The sequence below is a fragment of the Scyliorhinus torazame genome, chromosome 22 (genome assembly GCF_047496885.1).
Source record: "Scyliorhinus torazame isolate Kashiwa2021f chromosome 22, sScyTor2.1, whole genome shotgun sequence".
NCBI lineage: Eukaryota > Metazoa > Chordata > Chondrichthyes > Carcharhiniformes > Scyliorhinidae > Scyliorhinus > Scyliorhinus torazame.
The window spans coordinates 6,968,303-6,983,275 of record NC_092728.1 but is presented as its reverse complement, the minus strand read 5'-3'; the positions used below and the strand labels follow the sequence as shown (position 1 = coordinate 6,983,275).

General features: G+C 53.9%; 1 protein-coding gene across 5 annotated transcripts in view; it reads left to right on the top strand.

Annotated features, from left to right (window-relative positions):
• Window positions 1–12,908, top strand: part of LOC140398891 (cyclin-dependent kinase 16-like) — a 237,160-nt gene extending 224,252 nt beyond the window's left edge. For all 5 annotated transcript variants that reach the window (XM_072487845.1, XM_072487844.1, XM_072487847.1 and 2 more), the window contains 4 exons: window positions 6,900–6,994; window positions 8,652–8,714; window positions 10,696–10,819; window positions 12,784–12,908. In XM_072487845.1, coding sequence (XP_072343946.1) covers window positions 6,900–6,994; window positions 8,652–8,714; window positions 10,696–10,819; window positions 12,784–12,908 — 407 coding nt within the window. The remainder of the gene's footprint in view (window positions 1–6,899; window positions 6,995–8,651; window positions 8,715–10,695; window positions 10,820–12,783) is intronic.
• Window positions 12,909–14,973: the final 2,065 nt, after the last annotated feature.

Below are 14,973 nucleotides of genomic sequence, written 5' to 3'. Positions count from 1 at the left end.
GACGTTATTGACGGGGTGATTCACCCCCCAGCAAAAGTGTCACTATTGACAGCGGTCCCTAATGAACAAATGTTTCATTATTGACGGGAATTCCCCCATCGAGCATTGCATTATTGACGGGGTGATTCCCACATCAAATGTGGTCATTATTGACGGGGGAATTTCCCAAGCAAGTGTGTCTTTATTGACGGGGTGATTCCTCCAGCGTGTTTGTCATTATTGACAGGGGAATTCCCCAAGCGAGTGTGTCGTTATTGACAGGGGATTTCCCCAGCGAGTGTGTCGTTATTGACGAGGGAATGCCCCCAGCGAGTGAGTCGTTATTGACAGGAGAATTCACCAAATAAGTGTGTTATTATTAACGGGGGATTCCCCCAGCCAGTGTGTCATTAGTGACAGGGGTGTCCCCAGCCAGTCTGTCATTAGTGACGAGGGGGTTCCCCCAGCGAGTGTGCCATTATTGACGGGGGCATTCCCCCAGCGATTGTCTCGTTAATGACGGGAATTCCGCCAGCGAGTGTGACGTTAATGATGGGCTGATTTCCCCCAGAAACAGTGTCATTATTGACAGGGGTCCCTAGCGAACAAATGTTTCATTATTGACGGGAATTCCCCCATCGAGCGTTGCGTTACTGACGGGGTGATTCCCTCATCAAATGTGTCATTCTTGACAGGGGTCCCTAACGAACAAATGTGTCATTATTGACGGGGGAAATCCCCAAGCAAGTCTGTCATTATTGACAGGGTGATTCCTCCAGCGAGTTTGTCATTATTGACGGGGGAATTCCCCAAGCAAATGTGTCATTATTGACCGGGGAATTCCCCAAGCGAGTGTGTCATTATTGACGGGGGAATTCCCCAAGCGGGTGTGTCATTATTGACGAGGTGATTCCTCCAGCGCGTTTGTAATTATTGACGGGGGAATTCCCCAAGCGAGTGTATCGTTATTGACGGGGTGATTCCTCCAGCGCGTTTGTAATTATTGACGGGGGAATTCCCCAAGCGAGTGTGTTATTATTGATGGGGGTATTCCCCAAGCGAGTGTGTCGTTATTGACGGGGGAATTCCCCAAGCAAATGTGTCATTATGGACCGGGGAATTCCCCAAGCAAGTATGTCATTATTAACGGGGTCATTCTTCCAGCGAGTTTGTCATTATTGACGGGGGAATTTCCCAAGCAAATGTGTCATTATTGAGGGTGGAATTCCCCAAGCGAGTGTGTCATTATTCACGGGGGAATTCCCCAAGCGAGTGTGTCATTGACGTGGGAATTCCCCAAGCGAGTGTGTCGTTATTGACGGGGGAATTCCCCAAGCGGGTATGTTGTTATTGACGGGGGAATTCCCCAAGCGAGTGTGTCGTTATTGATGGGGTGATTCCCCCAGCGAGTGTGTCATTATTGACAGGGGATTCCCCCAGTGAGTGTCATTATTGACAGGGGATTCCCCCAGCCAGTGTGTCATTATTGACAGGGTATTGCCCCAGCGAGTGTCATTATTGACAGGGGACTCCCCCAGCGAGTGTGTCATTAACAGTGGATGCCCCCCAGCCAGTGTGTCATTACTGACAGGGGATTCCCCCCCCAGCCAGTGTGTCATTATTGACAGGGGATTCCCACAGCCTGTGTGTCATTATTGACAGGGGATTCCCCCAGTCAGTGTGCCATTATTGATGGGGTGATTCCCCCAGTGAGTGTGTCATTATTGACAGGAGATTCCCCCAGCCAGTGTGACATTATTGACAGGGGATTCCCCCAGCCAGTGTGTCATTATTGACAGGGGATTCCTCCAGCCAGTGTGTCATTATTGACCGGGAATTCCCCCAGCCAGTGTCATTACTGAAAGAGGATTCCCCCAGCCAGTGTATCATTATTGTCAGTGGATTCCCCCAGCCAGTCTATCATTATTGACGAGGGGATTCCCCCAGCGAGCGTGCCGTTATTGACGGGGGCAATCCCCAGCGAGTGTCTCGTTATTGACGGGAATTGCTCCAGCGAGTGTGACGTTATTGACGGGGTGATTTCCCCCCAGCAAAAGTGTCACTATTGACAGTGGTCCCTAATGAACAAATGTTTCATTATTGACGGGAATTCCCCCATCGAGCATTGCGTTATTGACGGGGTGATTCCCACATCAAATGTGGTCATTATTGACGGGGGAATTTCCCAAGCAAGTGTGTCTTTATTGACGGTGTGATTCCTCCAGCATGTTTGTCATTATTGACGGGGGAATTCCTCAAGTGAGTGTGTCATTATTGACAGGGGATTTCCCCAGCAAGTGTGTCGTTATTGACGGGGTGATTCCTCCAGCGGATGCGTCGTTATTGACGAGGGAATGCCCCCAGCGAGTGAGTCGTTATTGACAGGAGAATTCACCAAACAAGTGTGTTATTATTAACGGGGGATTCCCCCAGCCAGTGTGTCATTAGTGACAGGGGTTTCCCCAGCCAGTCTGTCATTAGTGACGGGGGCATTCCCCCAGCGATTGTCTCGTTATTGACGGGAATTCCGCCAGCGAGTGTGATGTTAGTGATGGGCTGATTTCCCCCAGCAACAGTGTCATTATTGACAGGGGTCCCTAGCGAACAAATGTTTCATTATTGACGGGAATTCCCCCATCGAGCGTTACGTTATTGACGGGGTGATTCCCTCATCAAATGTGTCATTCTTGACAGGGGTCCCTAACGAACAAATGTGTCATTATTGACGGGGGAATTCCCCAAGCAAGTGTGTCATTATTGACGGGGGAATTCCCCAAGCGGGTGTGTCATTATTGATGGGGGAATTGTCCAAGCGGGTGTGTCATTATTGACCGGGGAATTCCCCAAGCGAGTGTGTCATTATTGATGGGGGAATTGTCCAAGCGAGTGTGTCATTATTGATGTGGGAATTCCCCAAGCGAGTGTGTCATTATTGACGAGGGAATTCCCCAAGCGAGTGTGTCGTTATTGACGGGGGAATTCCCCAAGTGAGTGTGTCGCTATTGACGGGGGAAATCGCCTAAGTGAGTGTGTCGTTATTGACGGGGGAATTCCCCAAGCGAATGTGTCGTTATTGACGGGGTGATTCCCACACCGAGTGTGCCGTTATTGACAGGGGAATTCCCCCAGCGAATGTGTCGTTATTGACGGGGGAATTCCCCAGCGAGTGTGTCGCTATTGACGGGGTGATTCCTCCAATTGAGTGTGTCGTTATTGACGGGGTGATTCCCTCATCAAATGTGTCATTCTTGACAGGGGTCCCTAACGAACAAATGTGTCATTATTGACGGGGGAATTCCCCAAGCAAGTGTGTCATTATTGACGGGGGAATTCCCCAAGCGGGTGTGTCATTATTGATGGGGGAATTGTCCAAGCGGGTGTGTCATTATTGACCGGGGAATTCCCCAAGCGAGTGTGTCATTATTGATGGGGGAATTGTCCAAGCGAGTGTGTCATTATTGATGTGGGAATTCCCCAAGCGAGTGTGTCATTATTGACGAGGGAATTCCCCAAGCGAGTGTGTCGTTATTGACGGGGGAATTCCCCAAGTGAGTGTGTCGCTATTGACGGGGGAAATCGCCTAAGTGAGTGTGTCGTTATTGACGGGGGAATTCCCCAAGCGAATGTGTCGTTATTGACGGGGTGATTCCCACACCGAGTGTGCCGTTATTGACAGGGGAATTCCCCCAGCGAATGTGTCGTTATTGACGGGGGAATTCCCCAGCGAGTGTGTCGCTATTGACGGGGTGATTCCTCCAATTGAGTGTGTCGTTATTGACGGGGTGATTCCTCCGGCGAATGTGTCGTTATTGACGAGGGAATGCCCCCAGCGAGTGTGTCGTTATTGACAGGGGAATTCGCCAAACAAGTGTGTTATTTTTAACGGGGGATTCCTCCAGCGAGTGTTCGGGTACACAGAGGGAGAATTCAGGACCATCGGGTGTGTCATGATTGACTGGGTGATTTCCCCATAAAGTGTGTTGTTACTGACCGGGGGGATTCCCTCAGCAGGTGTATCATTATTGACCAGGGATCAGGGTTTTCCCCCAGCGAGTGGGTGATTTTAACGGGGGGATTCCCCCAGCGAGTGTGTCAGTATTGACGGGGGGGGATTCCCCCAACAGGTGTGTTATTGACGGGGGATTTCCCCAGCTAGTGTGTCATTATTGACGGGGTGATTCCCCAGCGACTGTGTTGTTATTGATGGGGGAATCAGGTGATTCTCCCAGTGAGTGTGTCGTTATTGACGGTGGTTTCCCCAACGAGTGTCTCGTAATTGACGGGGTGATTCCCCGAGCGAGTGTATCGTTATTGATGGTGATTCCCCCAACGAGTGTCTAGTTATTGACGGTGTGATTCCCCGAGCGAGTGTGTCGTTATTGACGGTGATTCCCCCAACAAGTGTCTCGTTATTGATGGGGTGATTCCCCGAGCGAGTGTGTCGTTATTGACGGTGATTCCCCCAACTAGTGTCTAGTTATTGATGGGGTGATTCCCCGAGCGAGTGTATCGTTATTGATGGTGATTCCCCCAATGAGTGTCTAGTTATTGATGGGGTGATTCCCCGAGAGAGTGTGTTGTTATTGTCGGTGAGTCCCCCAACGAGTGCCTTGTTATTGACAGGGTGACCCGCCAGTGATTGTGACCTATTGATGAGGAATTCCCCCGGGAATGTGTCATTATTGACGGGGGATTCCTCCTGCGGGTGTGTCGTTACTAATGGGGTAATTCTTCCAGCAAGTGTATCGTTATTAACATGGCGATTCTCCCAGCGAATGTATCGGTACTGATAAGGGGATTTCCCCAGCGAGATTCTCATTATTGATAGGGGATTCCCCCAGCGAGTGTGTCATTACTGACAGGGGATTCCCCCACCCTGTGTGTCATTATTGACAGGGGATTCACCCAGCCAGTGTGTCATTATTGACAGGGGATTCCCCCACCCTGAGTGTCATTATTAACAGGGGATTCACCCAGCCAGTGTGTCATTATTGACAGGGGATACCCCAGTCAGTGTGTCATTATTGACAGGGGATACCCCAGTCAGTGTGTCATTATTGACAGGGGATTCCCCCAGCCTGTGTGTCATTTTTGACAGGGGATTCCCTGAGCCAGTGTCATTATTGACAGGGGATTCCCCCAGCCAGTGTATCATTATTGACAGGGAATTCCCCCAGCCAGTGTGTCATTACTGACAGGGGATTCCCCCAGCCAGTGTATCATTATTGACAGGGGATTCCCCCAGCCAGTGTGTCATTATTGACGGTGATTCCCCCAACGAGTGCCTTGTTATTGACAGGGTGACCCGCCAGTGAATGTGACCTATTGATGAGGAATTCCCCCAGGGAATGTGTCGTTATTGACGGGGGATTCCTCCTGCGGGTGTGTCGTTACTAATGGGGTAATTCTTCCAGCAAGTGTATCGTTATTAACATGGCGATTCTCCCAGCGAATGTATCGGTACCGATAGGGGGATTTCCCCAGCGAGATTGTCATTATTGACAGGAGATTCCCCCAGCGAGTGTGTCATTACTGACAGGGGATTCCCGCAGCCAGTGTGTCATTATTGACAGGGGATTCCCCCAGCCAGTGTGTCATTATTGACAGGGGACTCCCCTAGCGAGTGTGTCATTATTGACAGGGGATACCCCAGCCAGTGTGTCATTATTGACAGGGGATTCCTCCAGCCAGAGTGTCATTATTGACAGGGGATTCCCCCAGCCAGTGTGTCATTATTGACGGGGAAATTCTCACACCGAGTGTGTTGTTATTGACAGGGAATTCCCCCAGCGAGTGTGCCGTTATTGACGGGATGATTCTCCTATCGAATGTGTCGTTATTGACGGGAATTCCTCCAGCGAGTATGACGTTATTGACGAGGTGATTCCCACACCAAGTGTCGCGTTATTGACGGGGTGATTCCTCCAGCGAATGTGTCGTTTTAGACAGGGGAATTCCCCCAGCGAGTGTGTCATTATTGACGGGGTGATTCCTCCAGCGAGTGTGTCGTTATTGACGGGGGAATTCCCCAAGCGAGTGTGTCGTTATTGACGGGGTGATTCCCCCAGCGAATGTGTTGTTATTGATGGGGGGATTGCCCAGCAGGTGTGTCATTATTGACCAGGGGATTCCCCAAGCGAGTGTGTCGTTATTGATGGGGATCAGGTGATTGCCCCCAGTGAGTGTGTCGTGATTGACGGGGAGGTGGGGGGAGGGGGGGGAAGGAGAGGGGAGGGGGGGGGAGTCCTCTGTGTGATTATTGACAGGGATTCCCCAAGCGAGTGTGTGATTATTGACGGGGTGATTCCCCCAGCGAGTGAGTCATTATTGACAGGGGATTCCCCCAGCGAATGTGTTGTTATTGACCAGGGGATTAACCCGGCTAGTGTGTCATTAACGACGTGGTGATTCCCCCAGCGTGTGTGTCGTTATTGGCAGGGGATTCCCCCAGCTCTGTGCTGTTATTGACAGGATGGTACTGCAGCGGCCGTTCTGCGAGACTGTGCGGATCCCGCGTACTCAGAGGGCAGACATCACTCTCCTGGTATCTGCGGTTTCCCTCCCAGATCCCCCACCAATTAGAAATGATCCTGCAATATCTGATTTGCCTGTGTAATTTAACTGTTTCATTGTTTGTCTTCTGTCCTTGCTCTTTACCATCAATAAACTAGAAGTGGAGAATTGGCAATCTGAATTGGAGGAAGCTGAAGGTGTACAAATTCTCCTTTCCTCTTCCGACTCTGACCGAGTTGGCTAACACTTCGGCGGCGAGTACCATTTTCACTGGAAACAGTAACTGAAACGTTAATTGAGCCTTTGAGTCTCTGTCTGATCCGCTGTCGGCCCGCAGCTCTTCCTCTTGTTCCTTCCACATCGGAGTGGTTCCTTCTAACCTTCGTACCTCTCTCCTCTTCACCCAGTTTCCCTGCTGAAAGACCTGAAGCACGCCAACATTGTGACACTCCATGACATTATTCACACAGAGAAATCCCTCACACTGGTCTTCGAGTATCTGGTGAGTCGAGCCTCGCGGTGGTCGGTGAGTCAAGCTCGAACCCGGGGAATCCTCAGTCCATCCGTCTGTTTCAGCGACAGCCCAGCCATCGGGAATTGCCTTTTCCAAGTTGCCTTGTCCTAACCCTGGCCTGCTTCACGGTGGCACAGTGGATAGCACTGTGGCTTCACAGCGCCAGGGTCCCAGGTTCGATTCCCCGCTGGGTCACTGTCTGTGCGGAGTCTGCACGTTCTCCCCGTGTCTGTATGGGTTTCCTCCGGGTGCTCCGGTTTCCTCCCACAGTCCAAAGATGTGCAGGTTAGATGGATTGGCCACAATAAATTGCCCCTTAATGTCCAAAAAGGATTGGGTCGGGTTTCTGGGTTGCAGGGAGGTACGGGTGGAGGTATGGGCTTATGTCTTTCCGAGGGCTGGTGCAGACTCGATGGGCTGAATGGTCTCCTTCTGCACTGTAAATTCTATGATTCCCTCTGCCACAAGAGGGGGAAGAAATCTCTCCTCCCCCCACCCCCCTCTCCCCTGCCCCCCAGAATCTTTCTCATCCACTTGACCTGCTGCATCTGTGATGAGTGGAGGAAATTGTAACGTTTTATATTTGCTGTAATAATGTTTGTATGAAACCCTGGATTAAAATAAATACAGCGGAATGTCTGCTGAAACTGTGATCAAGAAGTCATAAAGGTGAGTTAATCATTGATGTTAACCATTTACTTGCTGACAAGAAGATGGCTAATAAAATATCATTTTGATTGCTGGAGGTTCCCTGGAGAGTAGATCATTTCTAAGGGGTTGTGTTTAGTCCCAGCTAAGTAGGTAATGGGACAACTTAGTAGGATACCGATGATGTAATTAATAGGAGGAGCCAGGTCTGTCCGTATTTCTGGCAGTCTACTGGTAGATTTTAAATTGAACGGCAGCTTTGCCACAAGGATTTGAGTCTGACAAGACAGAAGGATTTTCACGTTGTTCCTGAAAGGGTCTCTCTCCAAAAGTCTGCACAGGGAACAGTAACTTGGATTATCAACTTTATTTATGAGTGGATTTTGGCGTTGCTTTGTTGGAATATACAGTGACAGGTGCTGCTAGTAAGTTAAAGTTTTTCCTTTTATTGAAGAACTGTCGATCTGTTAATTGTAAAGCTGATTCTTTGATGTCAATGTGGTTAATTCTGTGTTTGAATTATATGTTTGAATTTTGTGTTTGAACATAAAATATGCCCATTGGTCAGAGTCGTCACTCTTGGGGCGAAGTGCCCTTTCCTCACAATTTTACAAATGAAAAAAAAAAACGAGTTTGAGATTCTCATCCGGGATCCGGACAAATGCTGGAGCTTGGTCGGGATCCTAATGCAACAAATCCCACGGGCCTGGGTGGAGGGGGATCAGATGAGGCCCCTTGTTAAATGGGAGAAATCTCTGTGCGAAGCGAGGCAGGAGGCGGCCACAACAGCGGAAGAGCTCGGCGGGGGGGGGGGGGGGGCTCGGGGGGTGGGGGGTGGGGGGGGGTGGGGGGGAGGGGCTGGCATCAGCCGCTCATTATTGGTCAAGAGCTTGCAGTCCAGTAGAATCGGTGCTGAAAGAGATGTTCCATTGATTCCAGAACTGAACTAACCACTCTCTTCCTGCGTTACTCTCCCCCCTCCGCCCGCCCCCACCAGGATAAAGATTTGAAACAGTATCTAGAAGATTGCGGGAATATCATCAACATCCACAACGTCAAGGTGAGCAGGTTTGTGCACCCTCTGCCCGGTGCAGCCAGCACTGTTTGTGTACCCTCTGCCCGGTGCAGCCAGCACTGTTGCCGCTGGCACACGGTCCGTGGCTCGCCATCGCTGTCGGACGCAAATCTCGGATGATGCAGCTTTCTCCAAACAGCCCCACATCATCGCTCCCAGGCTGCATCACAGTCTGCTCCTCTGAGCGTAACAACTAATTCAGCACTCCAACTCAGAAAGACCGTATCTAACCCCGTGCTGTACCTGCCCTGGGAGTGATTGATGGGAACAGTGTAGAGGGAGCTTCACTCTGTATCTAACCCCGTGCTGTACCTGTCCTGGGAGAGTTTGATGGGAACAGTGTAGAGGGAGCTTTACTCTGTATCTAACCCCGTGCTGTACCTGTCCTGGGAGTGTTTGATGGGAACAGTGTAGAGGGAGCTTCACTCTGTATCTAACCCCGTGCTGTACCTGTCCTGGGAGTGTTTGATGGGAACAGTGTAGAGGGAGCTTCACTCTGTATCTAACCCCGTGCTGTACCTGTCCTGGGAGTGTTTGATGGGGACAGTGTAGAGGGAGCTTTACTCTGTATCTAACCCCGTGCTGTACCTGTCCTGGGAGTGTTTGAAGGGGGCAGTGTAGAGGGAGCTTTACTCTGTATCTAACCCCGTGCTGTACCTGTCCTGGGAGTGTTTGATGGGGACAGTGTAGAGGGAGCTTTACTCTGTATCTAACCCTGTGCTGTACCTGTCCTGGGAGTGTTTGATGGGGACAGTGTAGAGGGAGCTTTACTCTGTATCTAACCCCGTGCTGTACCTGTCCTGGGAGTGTTTGATGGGGACAGTGTAGAGGGAGCTTTACTCTGTATCTAACCCCGTGCTGTCACTGTCCTGGGAGTGTTTGATGGGGACAGTGTAGAGGGAGCTTTACTCTGTATCTAACCCCGTGCTGTACCTGTCTTGGGAGTGTTTGATGGGGACAGTGTAGAGGGAGCTTTACTCTGTATCTAACCCTGTGCTGTACCTGTCCTGGGAGTGTTTGATGGGGACAGTGTAGAGGGAGCTTTACTGTGTATCTAACCCCGTGCTGAACCTGTCCTGGGAGTGTTTGATGGGGACAGTGTAGAGGGAGCTTTACTCTGTATCTAACCCCGTGCTGTACCTGTCCTGGGAGAGTTTGATGGGGACAGTGTAGAGGGAGCTTTACTCTGTATCTAACCCCGTGCTGTACCTGTCCTGGGAGTGTTTGATGGGGACAGTGTAGAGGGAGCTTTACTCTGTATCTAACCCCGTGCTGTACCTGTCTTGGGAGTGTTTGATGGGGACTGTGTAGAGGGAGCTTTACTCTGTATCTAACCCTGTGCTGTACCTGTCCTGGGAGTGTTTGATGGGGACAGTGTAGAGGGAGCTTTACTCTGTATCTAACCCCGTGCTGTACCTGTCTTGGGAGTGTTTGATGGGGACAGTGTAGAGGGAGCTTTACTCTGTATCTAAACCCGTGCTGTCCCTGTCCTGGGAGTGTTTGATGGGGACAGTGTAGAGGGAGCTTTACTCTGTTTCTAACCCCGTGCTGTACCTGTCCTGGGAGTGTTTGATGGGGACAGTGTAGAGGGAGCTTTACTCTGTATCTAACCCCGTGCTGTACCTGTCCTGGGAGTGTTTGAAGGGGGCAGTGTAGAGGGAGCTTTACTCTGTATCTAACCCCGTGCTGTACCTGTCCTGGGAGTGTTTGAAGGGGGCAGTGTAGAGGGAGCTTTACCCTGTATCTAACCCGGTGCTGTACCTGTCCTGGGAGTGTTTGATGGGGACAGTGTAGAGGGAGCTTTACTCTGTATCTAACCCTGTGTTGTACCTGTCCTGGGAGTGTTTGATGGGAAGGATCAATATTTCTCACCTTGAACACACAATTGTAAAGAAAAACCTGAAATGAACCTGTTTGTTTGTTTGCTGAACTCTCAACATTATCCATCTTGTCTGTGTTGTCTCAGCTTTTCCTATTCCAGCTGTTACGAGGCCTAGCATATTGTCATCACAGGAAAGTGTTACATCGAGATTTAAAACCCCAGAACCTGCTCATCAATGAGAAAGGAGAGCTCAAGCTTGCAGACTTTGGTACGTCTACATTATCGCTCCTTCACCACAATATCATCGGCAAGCATGGCTAACACTCAAAAACTCACCTAGCGTCAGACCCGCATGGAGCCCCAGTCCCACCTCACTGCGAAGACCACAAGTGGGGATTTCCCATTCGCTGGAGACACCACTCAGTTTCATCTGCCAGCAATAAAGAATTCCTTTTAATTCACTGTGAGATACAATCATTCAATACGATGGGCACCCACGGAGCTCAGAGTCGGTCCCAGATCAATGGATCACACACCTTCAGCACTGAATCCCCGACAGTGTGGCTCCCTCAGCACTGAATCCCCAACAGTGTGGCTCCCTCAGTACTGAACCCCCGACAGTGTGGCTCCCTCAGCACTGAACCCCCAACAGTGCGGCTCCCTCAGCACTGAATCCCCAACAGTGCGGCTCCCTCAGCACTGAACCCCCGACAGTGCGGCTCCCTCAGCACTGAATCCCCAACAGTGCGGCTCCCTCAGCACTGAATCCCCAACAGTGCGGCTCCCTCAGCACTGAATCCCCAACAGTCAGGCTCCCTCAGCACTGAACCGCCGACAGTGTGGCTCCCTCAGTACTGAACCCCCGACAGTGCGGCTCCCTCAGCACTGAATCCCCAACAGTGTGGCTCCCTCAGCACTGAACCCCCGACAGTGTGGCTCCCTCAGCACTGAACCCCTGACAATGCGGCTCCCTCAGTACTGACCCTCTGACAGTGCGGCGCTCCCTCAGTACTGACCCTCTGACAGTGCGGCACTCCCTCAGTACTGACCCTCTGACAGTGCGGCACTCCCTCAGTACTGACCCTCTGACAGTGCGGCACTCCCTCAGTACTGACCCTCTGAGTGTGCGGCACTCCCTCAGTCCTGACCCTCTGACAGTGCAGCGCTCCCTCAGTACTGACCGTCTGACAGTGCGCCACTCCCTCAGTACTGACCCTCTGACAATGTGGCGCTCCCTCAGTACTGACCCTCTGACAGTGCGGCGCTCCCTCAGTACTGACCCTCTGACAGTGCAGCGCTCCCTCAGTACTGACCCTCTGACAGTGCAGCACTCCCTCAGTACTGACCCTCGGACAGTGCGGTGCTCCCTCAGTACTGACCCTCTGACAGTGCAGCACCCCCCCAGTACTGACCCTCTGACAGTGCGGCACTCCCTCAGTACTGACCCTTTGACAGTGCGGCACTCCCTCAGTACTGACCCTCTGACAGTGCGGCACTCCCTCAGTACTGACCCTCTGACAGTGCGGCACTCCCTCAGTACAGACCCTCTGACAGTGCGGCACTCCCTCAGTACTGACCCTCTGACAGTGCGGCACTCCCTCAGTACAGACCCTCTGACAGTGCGGCACTCCCTCAGTACTGACCCTCTGACAGTGCGGCACTCCCTCAGTACTGACCCTCTGACAGTGCGGCACTCCCTCAGTACTGACCCTCTGACAGTGCGGCACTCCCTCAGTACTGACCCTCTGACAGTGCGGCACTCCCTCAGCACTGACCCTCTGACAGTGCGGCACTCCCTCAGCACTGACCCTCTGACAGTGCAGCACTCCCTCAGTACAGACCCTCTGACAGTGCGGCACTCCCTCAGTACTGACCCTCTGACAGTGCAGCACTCCCTCAGTACAGACCCTCTGACAGTGCGGCACTCCCTCAGTACTGACCCTCTGACAGTGCAGCACTCCCTCAGTACTGACCCTCTGACAGTGCGGCACTCCCTCAGTACTGACCCTCTGACAGTGCAGCACTCCCTCAGTACAGACCCTCTGACAGTGCGGCACTCCCTCAGTACAGACCCTCTGACAGTGCAGCCTGGTTTAGCGACCCCAACCTCTGGAGTTGAACTGAGAATCGGGGCCTCCAGACTCGAACCGGAGGCTGATTGCCGGAGCCAAGTTTAACCAACCAATACTAATTGAATGTTCCTCCTTTATTCTGCTGCTTGTAATCTTCCAGGGTTGGCCCGGGCGAAGTCTGTTCCGACAAAAACCTATTCGAATGAAGTGGTGACGCTCTGGTACAGGCCGCCCGACGTCCTGCTGGGATCCACAGAGTATTCGACACAGATAGACATGTGGTGAGTAACGGATCATTGAGGTGCAGACACCTCCATCTCGCCTCTCACACACCAGCGTCGCTCACCAGCTACATTCAGACACCCCGGGTCCCACTCCAGTCCCAGCACGCCGCCCCTTCCTCTCCAATGCTGGGCCCGCCGTCGCGAGCCTGGAGCTGCCGTTTCCCCCAGCAGTGACGGGACGCCGGCCTGTGCTGTTCAGCACCTCTGTCCGGGGGCCCCTGTCACACCCCGCGGTCAGCTCGCACATTTTCAGGCTCGCGCAACCCTTTCTCTGAGGAGATGGAGGAGTGAAAAAAGGCTCTCGATTGTTGACCGCGGCGATTTTGGATCAAGTTCGTGATAGGCAGAGGGGTAGGGCTGTGGTGGGTGGGGCTGTGGTGGGTGGGGCTGTGGTGGGGGGTGGAGCTGTGGTGGGGGTGGGACTGTGGTGGGGGTGGGGCTGTGCTGGGGTGGGGCTGTGGTGGGGGGTGGAGCTGTGGTGGGGGTGGGGCTGTGGTGGGGTGGGGCTGTGCTGGGGTGGGGCTGTGCTGGGGTGGGGCTGTGGTGGGGGTGGGGCTGTGGTGGGTGGGGCTGTGCTGGGGTGGGACTGTGGTGGGGGTGGGGCTGTGGTGGGGGTGGGGCTGTGGTGGGGGTGGGGCTGTGCTGGGGGTGGAGCTGTGGTGGGGTGGGGCTGTGGTTGGGTTGGGGCTGTGGTGGGGGGTGGAGCTGTGGTGGGGGTGGGGCTGTGGTGGGGGGTGGAGCTGTGGTGGGGGTGGGGCTGTGGTGGGGGTGGGGCTGTGGTGGGGTGGGGCTGTGGTGGGGGGTGGAGCTGTGGTGGGGGTGGGGCTGTGGTGGGGGTGGGGCTGTGGTGGGGTGGGGCTGTGGTTGGGTTGGGGCTGTGGTGGGGTGGGGCTGTGGTGGGGGGTGGAGCTGTGGTGGGGGTGGGGCTGTGGTGGGGTGGGGCTGTGGTGGGGGGGCTGTGGTGGGGGGTGGGGATGGGGCTGTGGTTGGGTTGGGGCTGTGCTGGGGGTGGAGCTGTGGTGGGATGGGACTGTGGTGGGGGTGGGGCTGTGTTGGGGTTTGGGGGTGGGGCTGTGGTGGTGTGGGGTGGGGCTGTGTTGGGGGTTGGGCTGTGGTCGGGTGGGGCTGTGGTGGTGGTGGGGCTGTGGGGCTGTGGTTGGGGGGTGGGGAGGGTGGGGCTGTGTGGGGGGCTGTGGTGGGGGGGTGGGGCTGTGGTGGGGGTGGGGCTGTGGTGGGGGTGGGGCTGTGGGGCTGTGGTTGGGGGGTGGGGAGGGTGGGGCTGTGTGGGGGGCTGTGGTGGGGGTGGGGCTGTGGTGGGGGGGTGGAGCTGTGGTGGGGGTGGGGCTGTGGTGGGGGTGGGGCTGTGGTGGGGGGGTGGGGCTGTAGTGGGGATGGGGCTGTGGTGGGGGGTGGGGCTGTGGTGGTGGTGGTGGGGCTGGGCTGTGGTTGGGGGGTGGGGAGGGTGGGGCTGTGTGGGGGGTGGGGGTGGGCTGTGGTGGGGGTGGGGCTGTGGTGGTGGGGTGGGGCTGTGGTGGGGGTTGGGTCTGTGGTGGGGGTGGAGGGGCTGTGGTGGGGGTGGGGCTGTGGTGGGGGTGGGGTGTCTGGTGGGGGTGGGGCTGTGGGGGGGGGTGGGGGTGGAGGGGCTGTGGTGGGGGTGTCTGTGGTGGGGGTGGGGCTGTGATGGGGGTGGGGGTGGAGGGGCTGTGGTGGGGGTGGGGCTGTGATGGGGGTGGGGGTGGAGGGGCTGTGGTGGGGGTGGGGCTGTGATGGGGGTATCTCAACTGTTTGGAAAGGGACTGCTAATCTGTTTACAGACAGATCTTTAACTGAACTCCATCGAGAGCAGATGCTTAACTTCTATTCCACCCCAATCTAAAACGAAACTGCCTTTCTGCAAAACGCCCTGGTTCTCTAGCGCTCCCCCCATTGCCCAGCTGAAACACAACGTCTCCAACTATCTACTCCCCGGGGGGCCCTCTTAATCCAAACAAAACGCCATTAGCCCAAGCTTTTACGATGCTTTAATTGCACCTCGGACTCCCAAAACTCCGAGCAAAGCGGCATTT